Source organism: Spea bombifrons, chromosome 5 (genome assembly GCF_027358695.1).
Source record: "Spea bombifrons isolate aSpeBom1 chromosome 5, aSpeBom1.2.pri, whole genome shotgun sequence".
Lineage (NCBI taxonomy): Eukaryota > Metazoa > Chordata > Amphibia > Anura > Pelobatidae > Spea > Spea bombifrons.
The window spans coordinates 11799369-11820580 of NC_071091.1; the positions used below are offsets into that span (position 1 = coordinate 11799369).

General features: G+C 38.7%; 1 protein-coding gene across 1 annotated transcript; it reads left to right on the forward strand.

Annotated features, from left to right (window-relative positions):
• Positions 1-506: 506 nt before the first annotated feature.
• On the forward strand, positions 507-21150 carry LOC128497063 (protein adenylyltransferase SelO-like). Its single transcript, XM_053466933.1, has 20 exons — positions 507-615; positions 1358-1695; positions 2733-2851; positions 4054-4182; positions 4617-4681; positions 4889-4945; positions 6090-6188; positions 6311-6378; positions 6710-6797; positions 8118-8187; positions 8839-8911; positions 11136-11219; positions 12146-12275; positions 16700-16744; positions 16839-16920; positions 17003-17095; positions 17868-17947; positions 20188-20231; positions 20349-20428; positions 20984-21150. Exons 2-20 carry the CDS (start codon positions 1488-1490, stop codon positions 21104-21106), a joined length of 1737 nt encoding a protein of 578 aa, XP_053322908.1. The 5' UTR covers positions 507-615; positions 1358-1487; the 3' UTR covers positions 21107-21150.
• The last annotated feature ends 62 nt before the right edge of the window (positions 21151-21212 follow it).

Genomic DNA, 21212 nt, shown 5'->3' on the forward strand with positions numbered 1-21212 from the left:
AGGCTACAACAGAGAAGAGAAAGGTCTCCCACTGACGTTAATGTCTACCAGGGATAAGCACGCGTATACATTATGCCACCAATCGTCCCTTTAGTCCTGGCTGAGAGTGATTAGAGATAATTTATTTTAAATGTTGTGAGGTTTCAAATACCAGGAATGCAACCACCTGGCCATTAATGTCATGGCGACTTGTGTGACATTATGCTCTGAGAATTACACCATGGATCTGTCAATGCGACCTGGGTGACACTGTGACCTTCCCTCCCGGCCCTCACCTTCCCGGCTCTGGCCGCGCTCTCCCATGGTCCCAGTCCAGTATGAAGCCCCAACGTCCACGCGTGACCAGGAACTCGGTGCCCACAGCATCGCAACATCCAGCCCCAGCCCAAAGCCATCTCCTCCTGCACCACCGCCCGGCGCCCGAGAACCGGCAAAAGCAGCCACTCACCCCCCCCTAACCCGGAAGCGGATGCTGCTGCCAGGAAACGGAACTGCTGGAGGTGCGGCGACCATATTGTTTACGGGCGGATGTACGCGGGCCGAGCTGTACGAGTAACAGCTAGAGAAGCAGCGGCAGTGACGTCATTATTTGTTGGGTGACGAGTAGATAAGACAGTACGTTAAGAATAACCAGCTCCTCTCGAACGGCTTGTGCTCTGATAAGGTGCCCACATCAGCCATGTTTTCCAAGACTCATATTTATATATCGCTGACCAGCTGCCCTGCAGTATGTTTAATTTATAAAGGGACCCGGTTACTTGGTTAAAATGATATGTGCCCTGGATAACATGGCTGACTGGCTTGGCATGATCACCCTATGCTCGTAACACACGTGTAACATGTGACTGGTGCAGGTGCATGGGTGGGTAGACAAATATAATCAATGTGCAGAAGCTCAATCAGGTTGGACACCCTCTTTCGTAAATAGACCCCAATGTGACGACCTGGTTCCATTTACGACAACTATAAGAAACAATAAACATTTTTTTCTATAACACTACATTAGCCAGTATGTAATACTGTTCTATACCACCCTCTAGTGATTGCTCAACAATTATATATTTTATTTGTAACTTCAGATACACGTTGGTCATGGGGTGGGCAATATTTACATTCTAGAGCCCCTAGCCACAAATATCTATCTTATCCATATTTTTCTAGGTGAGGCATAGGTAAAATTGGGGAGAGCGTGCCCTGTACATGATGGTGGAGGGGCCACATCTGGTTGATAAGGATCCATCTGAGCATCTTTGCTAATTAACCGGTAGACGTCCTTATGCTCTATGCATGATCTGCATTCTACGTGCAATATATTGGTGGTTTACACTGATATGTTTTCACTTATCTCCCACGCCAGGTGGAATAAGGTTTCCGAAGATACAGGGCTGCTCGCGGTTTCTTTCTGCTGTGATTAATGGGTTGATTCGATATCAGCGAGGGTTTCATCAATAAGACTGACACCGGCTAAACAGAAGAAAAATATCATCATGATATGGAACGCCATGCCGGCAGTTCTAAGCTTTTGGGCATCAATATGCAGCTTTTGCCTCGGATGGAAGTCAGATGTTCTGTTTGATACAGAGAGCTATGACTCGATCGTCTTAAAGAGCAGATCTAACCACAGCGGCTTCTGTGAAAGAAAAACTAAAGTAACATCTATGGATTTATGGAGCATGGCTGCGGAAGACGTGCTAGGTATGGTGGCATTTATCATATAAGTGTTTCGGTCCTCTTTTAAAAGAATAAATGGTTTTACGAATGACAAGAAGTACAACAATCAGATAGCTGTTTGCAATAAAGAAGAGGACTGGACATTAATATCAGTATTGTGGATGTATCTATCATTTGTGCCCATGTATGCTTTTAGAAGATCGTCTTATGTGTATACTTTGCGAGGAGTTACGTTAACCTCCTCAAATGTTTATTCTATTTCGGAAGAACATAGAATAACGTTAATACGGCCTAACCATGAGATCTCCAAATGTTTGGGGTTTATAATAATTTATGAGTCCGTCTCGTTAATGGCAGAATGTTAGACCCCACAGTTACATTATGCCTGATGATATTTCCGTTTATGATGTATCTTTCTGCATAGATTAGCTAATCGTTCCCCAGATAGAGACCCCTATATCTATAAATTAGATTTTAAAAAAATGAAGTAACTGATAAAACAGAAAAATAGGTGTCTTGTGGTCAACCCATTAATCAAGAACCCATTATAATGAGATGACATAATGATTATTAACCCAATCCCCTCAGTCCAATGTCACCCCTATCAGCCCCCCCACACATGGAACCCCCATCAAGAGGGCAATTCAGTGGGATTTTTACCCTGAAGAAGTTGACAACAGAACCACGATGTATGTTGAAACATCTGTGCGACCAGCTGTCAAATCTCAGGGTCTAAACTATTGATGTTACGCTGCCATACTTTAAAGGATTTTTTTGGGTTGCTTTTCTTCATTTTTATGTGTGGTTTCGATCCAGTCCATGCAGAAGAAGCAAATTACTGTGCCGTGGTAACAACATTTAAATAACAGGAATTCCACTTTGAACATCTCAGAGAAACATAGAGAGGGACAGCCATCCATCTCACTGAGTCATTTGATGGATGTACTAGAAATGACATCATGCACATTACCAAAAGATGTTTTCTTTGGTGATATTTTAGGTATGTTCATCATCTCTGTGATTGCTATATTAAACTTGTACGTTTTACTCTTTTATTCCAGATGATTTGCCAGTTGATCCAATAAGAGCAAATTATGTGAGAAGAGTGAAAAATTGCATTTTTTCTGTCGCTTATCCGACCCCCTTGACGTCAAACATCCAACTAGTATCCATTTCTGAGGTAAGATATAATGGACTTGGCCCCGTGGATCTCAGGAGAAAACCACTTCTACATGCAAATCAGTGCCTACAGATAAAACCACTTCTGGTAACTGCTAGAACATTTTGTGTCATTTATTAGGCGCAATTGGAAAGGGACAATAATGCCTCTTGAACCCCCCCCCGCGCCGAGATCTATATATTTTGTTTTACTTAGAACCGCTTAGAACTTCTTAGAGCGGAGGCTACCCATAAATTAATGAAACAGATTCCTGGGGTGGGGGGATTAAAGCAGAAATATGTGGGGGGTATTTTTGTTCTGTCAAAAAAAAATGATTGATTGACAACATAACTGATGGATTGCTGTACACCCGTAGATAACTGCCGCCTACAGAAACGTTAAGTCGTGTTCATCTGGTTACAGTTTCTGCTTTTCGTGCGATGCTTTACCTGCTTCCTCTGCATGAATTAGTCATCAGTGTTGTGACTAATCTACCGTCGTGCTGTTTGAAAGCTAATCGCTTGATTTTTCTTAGAGCTTTTTCTTATTTTGTAGAAAAAAAGCAAACTGGATTCTTTTTCTTTGGGATTTTGTCCTTTAGGTTACCCGTATGCTTTCAGTGCACTTGCCCTTTTGTTTGCAGGGCTCAGTTTGTTGGTCCTGTGTTCATCTCATCATTTGTTTTATCCAAGATACTAAGCAGCATTTCTAAGATTTCATTTGGCTGACATCTCCCCGTGACCAGTAATATGTCTTATATTACAATGGCAGTGAGACCTGTGACATGTTTATTGAGCAGACCGTTCCTGTACCCAGAGCCTGTTCCGAATTAAATGACTATATATTTATAGAGAGAATCTGAAACTCTAGAGAACATGGCTACATGTGGCACAGAACATATACAGAGGACGGCTACATAAGCCAGGGTTCCTGACTGTCCTCTACACAGCTGGTACCAAGGTGAACTTGGGCTGCCATGTGATGGTTGACTGGATTTTAAGTTTGAAGGAGCTGCTGGAAAATCACTCCAAAATATGAACCCCAGTGTTCTTCTGTGATACAATAACAGGCATGGTCAGTTCTGTATAAGCAAATTAATTAAAGGGACACTCCATTGCTCCAAACAGCATTGCCAGCCATGAATATACACCAACCCCCCACTTTCCATAATTCTAGGCTAAGCTAAGTGCCTCTGTGCTGTAATTCTGATTTAAATATTACAGGATGTACTAGAAAATGTGCTCGATCTTGACATCTCTGCCGTTAAAGAAGACGACTTTCTGCAGTTTGTAAGCGGTAGGAAAACTATTCTAGGATCTGTTCCTCTTGCACACAGATACGGAGGACATCAGGTAAATATAGTTTTTATGTAAAATTATGTAAAGGTAACCCCAAAGAAGTCAAGAAGATTTAAATGGCAAATGGAGTTTAAAGGTGTTTTTACGAGCAAAGACCAAACCAATGGTCTGTGATTACTAGAATTACCCTTTATACACAGCACCAGTTGTTGGCATATAAACAGGGTTGGGAAACTTTTTTGTTATCATCACCGGTTTGGTGCTTATAATTGTGCTAGATGTGTGCATATTATATTAGATATTAGAGCCTATATTTCCCAGAAGAGGGGACAAAATTCTTTCTTGGACACACAAATTTAGGCAAAAATCCAGCAAAATCCTGCTTCTTATAGTGTATATATATATATATATATATATATATATATAATTATACTGTATATAGACAATAAAGAATTTGCTTCTTAATAGACTCCATTTCTTTTCTATAGTTTGGTGTCTGGGCTGGCCAGTTGGGTGACGGCAGAGCTCACTTGGTTGGCACTTATATCAACAGGTTTGTCTTCTCATAAATACATTGCATATGTCACAGCCTGGATCTGCCTCTTACAAAGCATTGCATTGTTTATGGTTTAGTGATCAGCTGGATCATCATGGATGATTGTAAACAGGCTACAAATCTTTGTAGTTAACAGTATAATTTACTTCCCCGAGGTATTTTGTAGGAAGCATGTTTATTTCTTCTTCTCATTTACGTTACTAGGTTTGGGGAGAGATGGGAGCTTCAATTAAAAGGATCAGGAAAAACCCCATATTCCAGGTAATACCATATTTGCTCGATTATAAGACGACCCTGATTATAAGACGACCCCCCAAATCTGAATATTAATTTAGGAAAAAAAGAAAAAGCCTGAATATAAGACGACCCTATAGGAAAAAAGTTTTACCAGTAAATGTTAATTCATCTAAAGTATTTTTTTTGATAAAAGCTATGATTGAGAAAAATAGTTTGGTTTTATTTCCTTCTATTTTCCAACCTGCCCCCCAGTTATGCACATCTGCCCCAGAAATGCCTTATACCCCCTATATGCCACTGTGCCCCATGATATGCCTTTTAACCCTCTAAATGCCACTGTGTCCCATGATATGCCTTTTAACTCTATATGCCACTGTGCCCCATGATATGCCTTTTGACCCCCTATGTGCCACTCTGCCTCCAGAAATGCCTTATACCCCTAAATGCCACTCTGGCATTTAGAGGGTTAAAAGGCATATTATGGGGAAGAGTGGCATATAGGGAGGTTTAAGGCATTCAGGAGGCAGAGTGGCGTATAGAGGGTTAAAAAGGCATTTCTGGAGGCAGAGTGGCATTAAGGGGGTTCACAGAGCACTCTGCCTCCAGAAATGCCTTATGCCCCCCTATTTAATCACAATTTTTAGCTTATTTCCTTCTAATTTATACCAAGGTAAATCTGATTCATCTCGACCGGTAATAATAGGCAGGTCTAATTACATTATTCTATGCTCGAAATAGCCGTACAATTTAATGCAAGCACTAAGTAATTAAACCCTGTACCAATGCCAGCAGGAATTTACATTCCCTATATGCTTACTTAAGGCAAAAAATAAAATGGCATAAAGCTCTACATAAATTACTGTGATGTATGTAAGCAGTACAATTTTATGTATTTCTTTTTTTGTGTAATACCTGAGTAGCTCAAATTTCATGAGCTCTAAGTGAAGCCTCATATGACTAGGATTCAAGATCCCAGTGAGATCCCAGTGGGTTTCTCCTCAAGAAGGGATAAGTTGCCATTATTTTATTCTTTTATTTGTGGGACTGCATAGCTGATGGCTATTAACTGCTGTTCCTCAATTAGCACTGATTATGGTTGACATGGTATGTGAATATAGGTGCTTAAAGTACCTTTACTAAAGTTTTTAGTTTGAATCTTGGTTGTTAGAGATGGCGACGGGCGAGCCGTACTCCGTTCCTCCATCCGAGAGTTCCTATGTAGTGAGGCTATGCATTATCTTGGAATTCCCACATCAAGGGCTGCCAGGTACTGAAACTTCCAGTTCTTGTTTTTGGAGAGCTTTATATACCAACAATGCATATACTCCAGCTTTCAATCAAGCTATACGGATCAAGTTTTTGAAATCATATTTTTCTTTTGCAAATTAGCCTTGTTGCAAGTGATGACCCTGTCTGGAGGGATCAGTTCTACAATGGAAGTCTTAGAAAAGAAAAGGGTAAGTGTGAATTATTTCTTGCTGACATTAATTATTTGTTACCAGAGCAAAGGGTATAAACACTAATGCCAACACTCAAGATCAAGCTGGAGTTTGGCTTTATTATTTAGACAATTCCTTTAAGCAACAGCCATTACTATTTATAATCTTTTAGATTTACATAGCACCAAAAACGTACACAGAACACAGAACATAAATTAAAAGCGGATGACAAAACTAGAACTGACATACTAAGACAAAGTGTTACATTAGTTAAAGGGGTCTCGACTCGCAAGGCTCACAGGCTTAGTCTGTGTCTTCATGCATTAATGGGCATTTCTTTTATATTCAGGAGCAGTTGTGTTACGTGTTGCTAAGTCATGGTTTCGCATTGGCTCGCTTGAAATTTTGACTCACTCTGGAGAGTTTGAGTTGCTTCGGTAAGAAAGTAAATTTTTTACCCATTGTCTTATTTAAAATTGTGATGAACTGGATTCACCTCCGCCGTACCAGCTATTACAATTTATCTGCGTGTCACAGCTCTGACACGCAGCTTGACAACCAGCTTCGCATGTCCCTCATGCACATTTTTGATTGAAACATTCATGCATGATCCGGGCTATCTGTATTATTAATTGGAGACTGAGCAAACCCTGACCCCCCCCATAGGCTTTATAAATGCCGGTCCCAACATCTTAGCCTGTCTTTTCTCAGAGGTAGGGTCCTCCTTGGAGAGTAAATCAAAATGCAGTGGCTGTTGGACACACTTGGGTCCCTAGAGGAACGCATGGGGCCAGATGAATGGTACCTAAGTTGCCCCTGTGTGTGTGGTGTTGCATTTAGGGCCACAGGAAAGGAGAAACGAAGGGTGGCATGGCTCAGGCTTCTGATTGGAGCAATACTGCCACCCTCGAAAAGCCAGAGAGGCATACTAGTATTTTTATTGAAGGCACTTGTAACAAAATGGATGTGAATGAGTGCCTGCCATCATCTGTTGTGCAAAGGCTGTGCTTGCTGCTATTAGCACATTCCCAGTCGACCATCTGTTTGTTGGCTTATTAAAGCAAAACAAAGCTACAAATAAAAGAATTAGCGCTTTGAGACTTGGGAGCAAAGTATAAGCTTTTCCCAGCCAAGCATATGACAAGGAACCTCAATATTTTCAGCACACTGGGGGGGCATATTGTGCAGCAACCACAAATGGGGCCTAAAAATAAGAATTTATTTTATTTTCAGTCTACTTCCCTAAAATGTCTTTATATTTTTAACTAATTGAACCAAATATGCCTATTTAACCCTTTCAAATAGCGGTTAAAATGGAAAGATTGCAGTATCAAGCCCTTGAATTTAGCTGGAGTAAAGTCAGACAGGGTTTATTTCAGTAAACAGGTTACAAACTGACTTTATTTTTGTACAGTAACTGCTGTTGGTTTCAGTGGAGCCTGACTTTTTTGCAAATGTGCCTTGTTTCCAAATCATTACACATGTTATGGGTTTACTCTGCAGTTTGTTAAGTTGCAAGTGAAAAAAATGTGCTCTTTCCCTAAGTCTTTTAGCTATAACTCAATTAGATATCATTATGAAACAGAAGACATTATTGTACACATACAATTGGCTAATATGCAGCTGCATGAAAACGTTACACTATGCAAAAACTAGAACTGTTTTTTAAAACAAAAACAGCACAATATTTATGAAAACTCATTTTTAATGTCATACTTGGGGACATTTTCCTTTAACATGGTGGTTCTGGTTTACAGGAGGCTTGTAGACTTTATCATCAGGGAACATTTTCCAACAATCAATGCAACAGACCCCAATAGAGTCCTGGTAAGATACAATTCTGCAAATTGCACTCATTAATAATTGATTGATAATTAAAATAACGCCATTTGAAATACCATGGGTTGTCTAGTTTTCAAAAATATATAGCTTGATGGAGGTAAATTGAATTAGCCAACTTCAAAGATGTCCCAAATAGGACATGGGGGCATGTTGACCAGATTTGGAAAAATGGGTTTGAAATAGCAATATGCTATTTTTTGGCCTATAAAAAAACCATTGGGTATTTCTAGACTCAGGATAAAAAGAATATATTAAGCAGTGTTTTCATCAGCATTTGTAGATTTTTTTTTCAAATTAAAGTCATAAAATGTTCACCATATTTATTTTTATAGTAAATAAAATGATATGGTATATAAAGAAAGCCCTTCGTCTCCTAAAAAAAAAAATATAATTGGTGTGGGTACACTAAATAAATATAAAAAACAGCTGTGTCCTTACAGGGTTAAATAAGTTATGACGTTTCTAGTTTCATTTACAGCTTACAAACAGAAAAGGCAGTCGATAAGCACTAGTAAAGGGCATTATACAATAGATGATGGATAGACTACGGATAGATCTATTATCTATCTATCTATCTATCTACCTTTGTATTTGATCCATTCTAACACAATTATTATATTAATATATTATTTTCAGGAATTTTTCACCCAAGTGGTATTCCAAACTGCAAATTTAATTGCCTTATGGATGTCAGTAGGCTTTGCACATGGTAAGTTTATTGTGTGACCTATATGTTAATAACATATAATTGATTATTTAGCAACTGATATAACATCCTATTTTCACCTTTTTAACTTGATTTATATGGCAACGCTATCTCTTCTTCTGTAATGGCTGTAGGATAAGCACTGGTCATCGCTTTTAACACCTCTCTTACTGTATGAGACATCCCAGGAACTCCTTTATACGTATCCCTTAATCTCCTTCGTTTAAAAAAAAATAGAAAGCGGGGCAGATTGATAGGGACCCATTTAATAAAGGCATTTGAAGAAGAGTGATCATACTTATCCTTCTGAGATTGAAGGTATGCTGCATTTCCATTTTAACATCGGACAGCCTAGGAGATGTCCTTAGCTGATACCCACAGACTTCTGGGTAACATGTACACAGTTAGAAACAATCTCATATTTCCCCAGGAACACCTGCCTTGTTATCTCCTACACAAACATTTACAAAACAATAGCTTTTTAGATTAATTTGTTTTAACCCACACCCTTGTTTCATCTTTGAAATTGCTTTTAATTGTACAAATACATACAGTACATGGCTGCATATGCAATGTATTCTCCCACTTGTGTATTTTACTGCCGTTTAGTGTAGAGGCTGATAGGATTCCTATGTGTCTTACAGTAAACATTTAATTGTTTAGTTAAATTAGAGAAGGAGAAGCTGGGTGTGAAATCACCTCTGGGCTGCCACTGACAGAGAGTTGGAGGAATGACAGGATCATTTTTTGTCTATTGAAACATGCATGCAGTTGCGCCTTAACTCTTTGTTGAAGGGTAGAAGGACAACCTATGTAATGCTTCTGAACCATAGCAGCACTGCTGCCTTTTACCTTTTACACCTATGTTGGTGAACTGGCCAGAAAAAAGATGGATCGCGTGCACAGACATCCACAGAACATTTCCTAGTTACGGACAAATCTGAAAACATGGATAAGTCTGCTGTTTATGGCATTTATTCATTAAAGTATTCGACTGCAGGAGGGCTGCAGTTTCAAGTCACCAACTTCTACATACAGGAAGGGATGAGCTGGCCCTGCATAGTTCATAGTTCAAGTGGTAGATTGACTTTCAAATCTTACTGTTTATGAAGTAAACACAGGAGAAGCTCAAAGGGGTTGGATTGTCTTAATGTGTAGTCAAGTTGGTGTTTTGGAACGGCAACTCTCCTGTAAATTCATACTTGTGTGAATAAATGGAAAGCCGCATCTGCAACCGATATCTTTCTGTGTTCGATGTATGTAGTGGGCATTATATACCTCTTGGAAAAAAGCCTCTCATGGAAAAGCTAGTAAACTTGATTGAAAACATTACGCTTAATCATAAAAATGCCATGTCACAAATAAAATGAGATCAAGCCTTAACATACAACATAGCAATCACACACGTGTTTTTCTGTGTGCATATCACGTTCTTAAACTGCCTTGTTTCTGCCCCAGACACATGATCTGTGCACCTGAATCAAGCAAGCCCCTCACGTATTAAAGCAGTAGATTAACGCAGAGAGTTCCCTGCGGAGACAGAAATGCTAATGTTCTACTGAAGAAGTGGGCTGGAAACCCTGCCATGTATCACAGAGCAATAAACCGCAGGTTCGCTTGTGACAAACAGCTCAAAATACAAAACAAACACCCTCCAGCTGAAAAATGAAACATTCTTGAAAGAAAAAAAAATATAAGCTGTATATCAGAGAGCTTATCCTCAGAGTATGCCGGTCACATCCAAGAGACAACAGAAAATCATTTTTTTTTAATAACTGCTCTCTTTTAAAGTAGGCTGACTTGTTTTGTTTGTGTTCTTAAGGTTTTGAGAGCCAGGGCTCTCTGTCATTTAGAAAGATGTAAAATGTTTCAAGCATCTTGCTCTTTGAATTCTACTAGGACATAATAACAATCATATGTTCCTTAGCAGGTGTAAAAATCAGGCAAATACAACCTTAGATGAACCGTGTCAAGATGTATTCGACAAAAATAAAGCCAACATGGAGAAGCCATGTGTGAAAAATGAATTATGCCTTATGATTTAAAATTTAGAAGTAATAATTTTCTGTATGACTTTATCAGTCTCTCACATCGTTGTGGAGGGATTTTTGCCCACTCTTCTTTACAACGTCGCTTCAGTTCGTTGAGGTTTTGCGGGCATTTGTTTATGCACAGCTCTCTTAAGGTCCGCCACAGCATTTCAATTGAGTTTTGTGTTTCCATTCAGGTGTGTGCAACACTGACAATTTCAGTTTGTTGTCCATCACAATAGATTATGGCCCATTTGGCTTCATGGAAAACTATGATATTGGTAAGTGATGTTCCCATTACATTTTTGGATGGGTTGAAAATATTTTGTTGTTTTAACATTTTAACAGGTCTATATTACTCCTTGGTGCATCAAAAAATTATTTTGGCAAATACCAGAACTATAAAGATAATATTTTCCTTGACATGGAAATTAGCAATGTTATCTTATTACATTTGTTGAAAAACTGAAAAAAAAAGATTGGTGTGATATTATTTTTACCCTCTTTTTCAAAGGTATTATTTTGGGAAATGTAAATTAATAATAGCTTCTTGTCATAGAAGTTGTCATATAACAAGTGTCAAAAAGCGTCGTGTTAGTAAAATGTTATTCTAAGTGCAGCGGAGCTGATTTTACGGAGCAGACAAAGGTTGAACTAATAAAAAACCAGATTGTTGGACAAACTGAAAAGCAGAATGTACATTAATAATCCTTTGTTTCCATTTAATGTTCTTTCAAAGGTAGAAGGACAACATACTTGCCCCTGGCGCGGAAGGATTAGAACTATTTGAAAAAGAAAATAAATGTTTTAAGATGATAGATGAGGGCTTTGCGTCCCTCGCAATTTGGGTACAGATTACACAGGTTAAAACAACGTTAAAAAGTTTACATTCTGCCAGAATTTAGCTGCCTAACAATTAAGGACCTTCAGGAGGGTGGTGGTGGAAAGCATCTGGAAATCCGTACCCAGGAATGTCCGTCTCCTCTACAGCAAACATTAAAGCCGAGGATAATCTTAAGCAAATAAATAGATTTCTTACCCGTAGACCATGTGAATTGAAGGTCTCAATCCTAGTAGGTGTTTGATTTAATTTCCACGTCAGCGAGTGTAAAAATAACGTGTATTGTTCAAATTGTCACATATTATATTTATTTGAATTGCCTTTTTTTTTGTATGCCAATAATATACGGCGTGTTTGCTTTCAAAGATTATGTTCCAAACACATCTGATGATGAAGGAAGGTATAAAATTGGCAACCAAGCCAACATTGGAATGTTTAATCTGAACAAGCTACGCCTGGCTTTGAACCCGCTTATGGACGGCAGACAGAAACAGCTGTAAGTAATCCCACCCAAATACCCTTGGACCCTGGCGAAAGGGGGCATTTTGGCGATGGGGGCTCCTAACTATGTTTTCTTAGGCTCTACTATAGGCTACCTTTGAACATTTTGCTATGAAAATCCCATGGGGGGGATTATAGTTGTTAAGAAAAATGTATTGGTTTAAAAGACTACATGACAGATGGAATGAGGTGTTTATTTTCTACACACAAAGGCTGACGCCTATTAAACTGTGAAATCAAAGCCAATTGCATTACAATTGCTGGCTCAGCAGCGGCCAATTAAGACAAAGTTTTTTTTTTAAACGTATATATTTTATAAGGAAAAGTTGGCCAACTTTTGCGCTTTTCAGCGGCATTTGGATTAAAACTACCTCCATAACCAGTCAGCTGACCACTAAATGTAACAGTACCCTTACCAGGGCAGTACATATTATTATTATTATATTTCATTTATATAGCGCCAACAATCTACGCAGCACTTAATACAATACATATATTCAAGGAGTCTGACAAGACGAGAATTGACAGACTAAGACAAACCGATACATTAGGTGGAGAGAGCCCGGCTCGCAAGCTTACAATCTTGGCAAAGAAACGAAAGCAGATCTGTTGTTTTATTTTTTCCTTCAAATGTTAGCTTACATAAAAAATGTAAGCTTTCTTTTGTTTTTCAAGGACAACAAAATCTTCAACCAGTACCCTCTTTTTGCGTCTCACAGCTATTTATTTGGGTGATCACCCGGTAGAAAATGTTGTCCTTCATTATAGATGACTTATTTCATGCATTCCAGCAGAGGGAGCTCTGAGTCAGGTAACATGAATACAATGGGAAATAAATATATCCATTATATAATATTCACTTATTACATAGTAATATGTTACTAGTATCTTTTATTTATATAGTGCCAAAAATGTGCGCAGCACTTTTTACAATACATATATTCAAAAGGTGTTGCAAAGGTAAAATACAAGAGGCAAGAGTGAAAGAGGGCCTTGCCCAGAAGCTTACACTCTAGAGTTCATATTAAAACCAAAATTCAAAATTACTTGGGGTTGCAAAGTACTTAAAGTCATTGACTGTGCAACAATTTACTTGGCCAAGATTTACAACAGACTCATCAATGCCCCATAGCCCCAGTGATATTGTGATTATTATAACCTTTTATTTATATAACGCCAACAATTTACGCAGCGCTTGTGATGCAGAATGTGAGTAACCCGTCCATATACATAAAAAGAGACAGTGATCATCCCATCATAAACAGTAATTCTATCCCATCGATGATGTAATTGTCTGTAAAGTAAAGTTGTAAAGTTTGGTTTTGTTCAAGTACTCCCTCCAATGCCCCATACAGTCCCCAAAAAAGTCCATACAGTCCCAAACATACAACAAAGAATGCTTGAAGCAGCCAATCACCGTCAGGAAACTGCTCCAACTGAAATCAGTGGGAGCATTTTCTGTCTGCACACGGAGGGGTCTCATTAGACCCCCCATGGAATCTCACTTGAGTGAGTTCTAGAGCGATTATAACATTGAATGCAACTCCCATTGAGGGGCAGGGAAACGGTTCAAATGCATGTGAATCTGCGTAGGATATGGGACCAAGGAAGCAATGTGCGTGTCCAGGAATAGTCAACATGAAGCTTTCCATAAGCTTTGGACATACATCTCCTATGATGGTCAGCTAGCTAGTGGCTTACGCACATTTGGTTGAGCATCAGAACATCGTCTCGGCTGTAGACGAATATTCTTCTAGACTCACCCCAACAAATCTGTCCAATTATGCATGCCTCGTAAGCTTTAACTAGATTAATGATAATTATGTACAGGCTCACAGAAGCACAGAGGCCCCAAATTACTGGCAGTTATTAACTGGATCCCAATTTCAAAGTTAGAAAAAGCTGGCATGCAAGAGCCCTATAATTACATGTATTTAACGTAATCCCAGAAAATACATATTTCCTGAAAGCAGACACTCTAAAGATTATAGGAATGAGCTACGTGATAATAGAACACATATAACAAAGCCAGGAATTATGGTCCATTTCAAAACAACATATAGTTCCGGATCAGTGTAGGCTTACCTGAGACACCTGAATGTGGCATAACTCATGCTAAAGAGGTGATAACACCGAGGGACTTGCTCCATTACATTACGAAATCTGAAAGTGAATGCCTTTTAGGTTGTGCTCCCCCCTTCTGTATATTTTTTATGCATATTTGCAGCTTCTGTCCAAGCCTTAGGATTGAGCAGCCCCTCCTGTCACACAGATGCTTCGATGATGGTGTCCAGAGAAGGCTTTACACTGATTAAGGGTCTCAGTAGGTTAAATGCAGCGCAGTCCCACTGATTCAGCTCCTTGGTAAGCAATATAGTCATGTGAAATTAGATCGGACTCACCGACCTTGGGGTACTTTGACGTAGTGGTGGGCTAAGCGATATATGGCCGTATAATGGAACGTAATCCCCAATAACAATGTCTCAGATAGATGCTTTTAAATAGTATTTACTGGATGTGCGCTGATTTATTGCTTTGGTGTGTGTACATGTATTATATATCTATATATATATATATATATATATTTATATATACAACAAATACTTTATATTTACAACGATTAATAATGTTTTATCAGGGATAAGCAGTCAAAGCAAACCTGGGAACCTGTGCCTGGGAACTCTATTACTAAACCCCATTTAGGTTCACTTTTCCCGCTCCGTGGTCATATTATTAGATGGCAGGGGGATTACCTGCTGGTTAGCAATTGTTTTTGCCACAAGACTGCTCATTTAGAATGCTGTGTTTCAAAACTAGAATACTTTTAAATACTTCAACTCACCTATTTCATAAAGAGATAAAGCTGGTGAGTTCCAACATGTGAAGAACAGACTTGGCCCCGCAAAATGTGGAATTTCATATAAAACAGTGGAATTTCTTTGAACTTATGTCGGGCTGACAGCTCTTCTAGTGCTTAGTTAAATCAGTGAGTCAAAAGCTTTCCTCTGCAATTCACGATTTAGTAAATAACCTGATTTGGTTTTGTCATCGGGGAAAGATGAAAAGTTGAAATGTACAGTCGTAGACAAAGAATTTGTATTTTACTGAGAGATTCTCACGTCTAGCCTGAACATAGAAACTGAATTTGGGTTTTTCATGATGTAAGACAGATCTTAACCAGTCGTTGGTTTCGTCTTAGAACACTTTTTTAAGACGCTCCTTTTGTGATAAAATGCCGAGAATGTATCAGTGAAGCCGAGGTTGGAACAGTAAGTCAGGCACCTGTCTGGGGTGAAGAGCTTACATCTAAGGCCAATGTAATGGATGGACGCCAATGAAGTGGAGGAAGATGGCAAATTGACAGGGGAGATCCTGAAACGTCTATGTAATGATTGTGGCTCTTAAATACTTAATGTAATTATAAAATATTTAAGGTATGGAGCTCATGTTTTGCTGAGATTTGGCAGAGGTTAAGAACACAAGATATATGAAGAGCGCAGGGGAATCAGAGCAGTCGGACAGCCAAAGGGTCATTGTCAGGACGGATTAGACTATACGATGCAAAGTCTGGGCTTATTCTGGGGACAGTCTGCACAGTCAAGGACACTAGAAATGTGTTTATAGAAAGTATATATACTGTATACATACAGTATACACACACACACACACATATATATATATATATATATATACAGTATATATTTGGGTTTTAAAATTTTACAGCCAGAAGCTCCATTTTTGTTCTCTCTCACCCCTGTGGATACACCCTCTGTCCCTTTAATGACACAGACTCTTTTCTGTCTGCCTTTTACTTGTTAAGCATATTTGTCCAGATCAGTCCGCATTTCTCCTGTCCTGTACTTCCAATATACAGTGTAGCCAGTGGTTATATATTCTAGTCTTTTTTTATCCTAAGATTAATCAAATTTTTCTTGAGACGTTTGAGAATTTTACTGTGTTTGCCGTACTGCTTCCACTGGAAGTCTATTTCATGTATCTACTAGCCTCTCTGTAAAATGCAATTTTCCCAACTTACCTCTCTGCCTTCCAACTTGAGATTGTGGCCCCTAGTTTTAACAGCCATCTTTTTAACAATAATAATAATAATATAAAACTTCTTTACTGAACTTTATTTAGTCCATTTACATCTTGTCTTCTTGGGTACATATATTTAAGGTTCCTGGCATTTTATGTAATATGTTTGTGACCCTTATTTAAATTGTTTTTTAAGTTTTGACATTACTAATGTACTCTTTAAAACAAATCATGCTGCCCTAGCACAAGTGCAGACTGAATTGTTTGGTACTATTACAAGTGACTGCTAAAATGCACAAATAAATAGCTTGTTTTAGAAGTAAAATGTTTAAATATATATATATTATTTCATATCAATACATGTACTTTGTGTATATCTTTTAGGGCGTTACAAGTACTTGAAAGCTTCCCTGATTTATATTACCAAAGGTATGTTACATACGTTAACTACAAGCAAGGGCACTTTTTCCTCCCCTTACATAATTACATTGTGTTTATGTCTCCCCTGTGTGGTTCCTTGCAGATTTAAAGAGCTGTTTAGTGCCAAATTGGGGTTTCTCGGTGAAACTGAACAGGACCTGATCATAATTGCGTCCTTTCTCAGTGTATGTTATATTCTCCTTCTGGACACCGTATAGAATTCCTGGGATCAGGAACCAGCCATGACTGCTTGTTTTAATATTCTAGCTGCTTGAAGACTCCAAGACTGACTTTACAATGGCCTTCCGTCAGCTCGGCGAAATCACAGAAGAAGAGCTACAGAGTCTACTCATTCCTCAGGTTCACAAATATTTGCTTGCGAGTGAATTTATACCGCCTTCCAGAAGCCAACAGCGATATATTAATCAATAGGTAGAGCAGGAAAATTCCAGCAGAATGAAGTGATAGAGAGTCATACAGCAAAGGCACCTAAAGAGGCATAGGATCAATATAAGGCTATCCAACGACCTGGTAAGGTTTGTGGTATTACAGCCGGTATAAATATAACTGAGTCCGAGTCCTTGTCTGTCCCCTAAAGATTAATCTGTAAGAAAGCCCCAAACGTCAGTATAATAACCTACAGTAATTCTCCCTCCTCTCTTCTCTCTCTCCCCCCTCTATCTCTTCTCTCTCTCTCCCCCTCTATCTCTTCTCTCACTCTCCGCTCTATCTCTTCTCTCCCTCCCCGCTCTCTCTTTTTCCTCTTCTTCTCTCTTCTGTATTTCTCAGTACATATACCATATCAACATAATATAGTTTTATAATGTTGAGGCTCTTAGAAGCACACGGCCACCTGCGATTTTCCCCCTCTATAGTTAACAAATGCACATCACGCTACAGTAACACACGGTTGCCTCTTGTTGCTCGGTACGGACTCAGCCACAAACACAGCACCTATAGCCAGCACACTGTGGGAGCTGACGCAGTTATCCCACTCAGTTATGTATATTTATTTAGAAAACCCATCACTACCTATAGGACTAGTTGACATCGAATTGGGCAGCAGTGACCGTTAACGTTCTTTTTTTCAAATTACATCCATTTTATCCGGAATTTTTTTTCTTTTTTTTAGGAACACTGGGCCCTTCATGCAATTAGCCATCACAGGGACTTCCCAGAATGGGTTAATACATACCTTCAGAGATTAAAAAGGTAAAAAAACTCTTACTGTAGACCGAATATTGCATCGTGTACTTTTTGACCCATACAGAGATCACAGTAAGTTGTTTTTACTGCATTTGTTCTAAACATGGTGTAGCTGCAAGTTCCCCTTCAACTTGAAGCCTGATAAATAGACGGTTATCGGTTTGTTATGCAAACATATTCATTATTATCATTGTCACCAAATGAGTATTAGTTGTTCTGCATATACACATCAATTGGGGGGATTCCCTTACATTTTAAGACCTACACAAAGGGTAAAGCAATAACCTGTAGGAAGAAGTAGTAAAAAAACCCTCAAGAAGTAAGCAGTGGGGAGACGAGGGGTAAGAAAGGGTGCATACATTGATTAATCATAATTCTTAAAAAAAATAAAAAGTGTGTTGAGTAGCATCCGTAGGATAGTTATTAAATGTAACGGTACGTGATGCTAGAGGCATGTACTACCAGCTGTACTCTGTTCCAGTGGATGATATTTATTCCATTTCCTTGAATATTACTTCTACAAACGATTCTCATTAAATCTCTTGTCTGATTTGTGTATGTACTTCGTATCCATACTAATTAACAATCAGCCAATGAAGTAATGAACAATAATGATATATATTGTGTGTCTGTTTTGCTTCTTCCCTCTCCTGTCTAGTGCTAGCTTTCCAGCAGTTCTGGAAATACAAGCCACGAGCCTATTCTTTAGCTGTACATCATGGAGGTTGTAGTCCTAGTGGTCGCTGGGATAGTTCCCTTTGGCCACCCCTGATCTCACGTGTCTAGGTATAGCATTAGAACTACTGAACACAAGTTAGAATACAGCGTTGTTATATGGAGTGCGTGTGCTCTGGACCATGGAAAAGCCTCATGTCTGTAATATTACTGCGTATTAAGTGTTAGAGACAGCTGAGCATTTATGTCTGTGGGTATGAAGGTTACCCAGTGTATCCCTATTAGAAGTTTCTCAGAGGGCCGTACTTGCCCTCGGAACCGTTCTGCCAGGTTATGGCTGAGACTCTCCGGCAGCTTGCATCAGCTTTTAAATGCACAATCTGTCAAATGCAAATCGGCGTAGTACATCAACAATCACTAGCTGCTACCTTTATCACACCTTCCCACGCTTTAGGTATTCTGCCTTAAAACGATTCTGTCTAATGGAAAGACATGCATAGGTATTACTGTTCCAACTAGCAAAGATCATTAAGATCTTTGTCGCCTTGGATACCTTTTTTCCCCATCTGTATTATACGGTATTAACGATTTCATTGCAGACTGGGCCAAATCAGAGTGGTTTTAAAGCATTTTACATAAACCACTTTACCATTTAATTCTGTACAAAGGAAGCAATTTATATATAAAAAAAAAAACTTTTTTGTGTTTTCTTCTTAGTAAATTCACTACATTCATTGATGGCTTATTTACAACTATTTAAAAGACATAATACAAGATAAACCACATCAGGAATTTGTTTTCATATCCATGCATTTAAGGGTTAACTCGGAAACATCCCATTTGCTCCCAAGCTCTGTAGCTTTTCTTGGGGCAGTCGGCTGTTGTCCTGGTTCAATAGGCACAGATTAAAACAAGTATGATGCGTTCTATAGTCCTAAAACAGATTCGAGAACTTTGGCATGTCTCCCGGAGCATCACAACATTCTGTGATCTTTCACATAATGACTGTTGTGATTCCTATAACTGAAGCCCTTTCAAGCTCAAAGAACTGCAAGAGTTATGTACGTCATTAATCACAAAGTCGAATGTGTCGGTCGGACCACATACTGCAACAGCTACAGAAAACTAACGATGAAGCCAGTGTAGATGCATCATTTTCCTCTTATAGTTTATCAGTGTGACGCAGGACTTTGCTTTTTTCTTGCATTAACTGGTAATTTGGGCACTTGCTTGGCCAGCATGCGGGAATGGAAAATTCACACTTTTAATATGTTGTCGTTTAAGGAAGAAAATGTACCAAAAAAACTTTTCTTTTGACGTATAAGCACTATTTAGATGTGAAACGGTAACTAATTAAGCTAAAAATGTAACAAAATGAACAAAACACACCAATACAGTGCTCTTTACAAATTTGCAGATTTGGTTAGTAATTAATGCATTGTTAAGATGTTTGAGAAAGATTTATAGGCACAGCATTTATATTCTGTGGATATTTAGCTTGCATACTTGTTTTGTTTTTTTGTTTTTGGATGTATTTCATACCAAATTTTGTTTTAATATTTCATGTTTAGAAACCCTGATGATACGGATTATAAAAGAAGACAAAGAATGGCGTGTAAGATTTTACTAATGCAAACATATAAAGGCAGCGCATGTAGAAAAAACATATAATAAAAATAAAATGGAAGAAAGAATATAATATGGAAAAAATACGTGTTTATGTTTTCTACAGCGACCAATCCTAGATACGTGCTTAGGAACTGGATGGCAGAGTCTGCTATTCGCAAAGCTGAAATGAATAACTTTTCAGAGGTGAGGTGCTTCTAAAATTCCCTTTAAGTTTGAAATGTATGTGCAGATGCTTTAAATAAAGCTCGCCGACGATAGTTTAGATCAATGGAGTAAACTGTACCCTAGTCTAGAATGGTAGATTGTCCAAAGTTCTGAGGAAACCCATTGAGAAGATTTGTCAGCAGCTTTTCTGTACCATCCACATTTATATAGCACGACGTAATTTGTATCATAACGCAATGACATCACACTTAAAAATTCTAGACCATGATTGGAATGGACTCCTTTATAAGTGGTGTTCCGATACGGTTGATGACATTGCAGCAACTGCTCTTGGTCACAAAGTTTTTGTTTTGAACAAAGTCAAGCAAAACGTAATTGATTGCGTTGTAATTTTATTATTTTTTCTGGAGCTCTGGCATATTAATTTTGTTGTATGAATGTGTTTTAGACCAAAAAAAGGGATTTCATGTACATTAGAGAATCAGAAACTGAATTTCAGTGACCGCATCCCCAACAAAACCTGTAGGGGAAGAGAGTTGCGTTCCTATGACAGTGCTCACGTTTTGCACACAGGTCCGCACGCTGCAGAAGATACTGCGTCAGCCCTTCCGTAAGCAGAAAATAGCAGAGATGGCCGGGTATTCCCAACAGACCCCAGCATGGGCCAAACATTTAAAAGTCAGTTGTTCATCATAAAGCAAATTCATTCAAAGTCCCTACCCAACTTAAGACTGACCAGAGGAACAGACTCAGAGATTGATGTAATACCATAACACAGAGAAAAACAGAGCCATCACATTTA

Excerpts from the sequence above, each read along its gene's own strand:
- LOC128497063 (XM_053466933.1), top strand. The coding sequence starts at position 1,488 with ATGATATGGAACGCCATGCCGGCAGTTCTAAGCTTTTGGGCATCAATA. Across the intron at positions 6,189-6,310 it reads CCCACATCAAGGGCTGCCAG|CCTTGTTGCAAGTGATGACC; the intron begins GTACTGAAACTT and ends TTTGCAAATTAG. Across the intron at positions 11,220-12,145 it reads CATGGAAAACTATGATATTG|ATTATGTTCCAAACACATCT; the intron begins GTAAGTGATGTT and ends TTGCTTTCAAAG.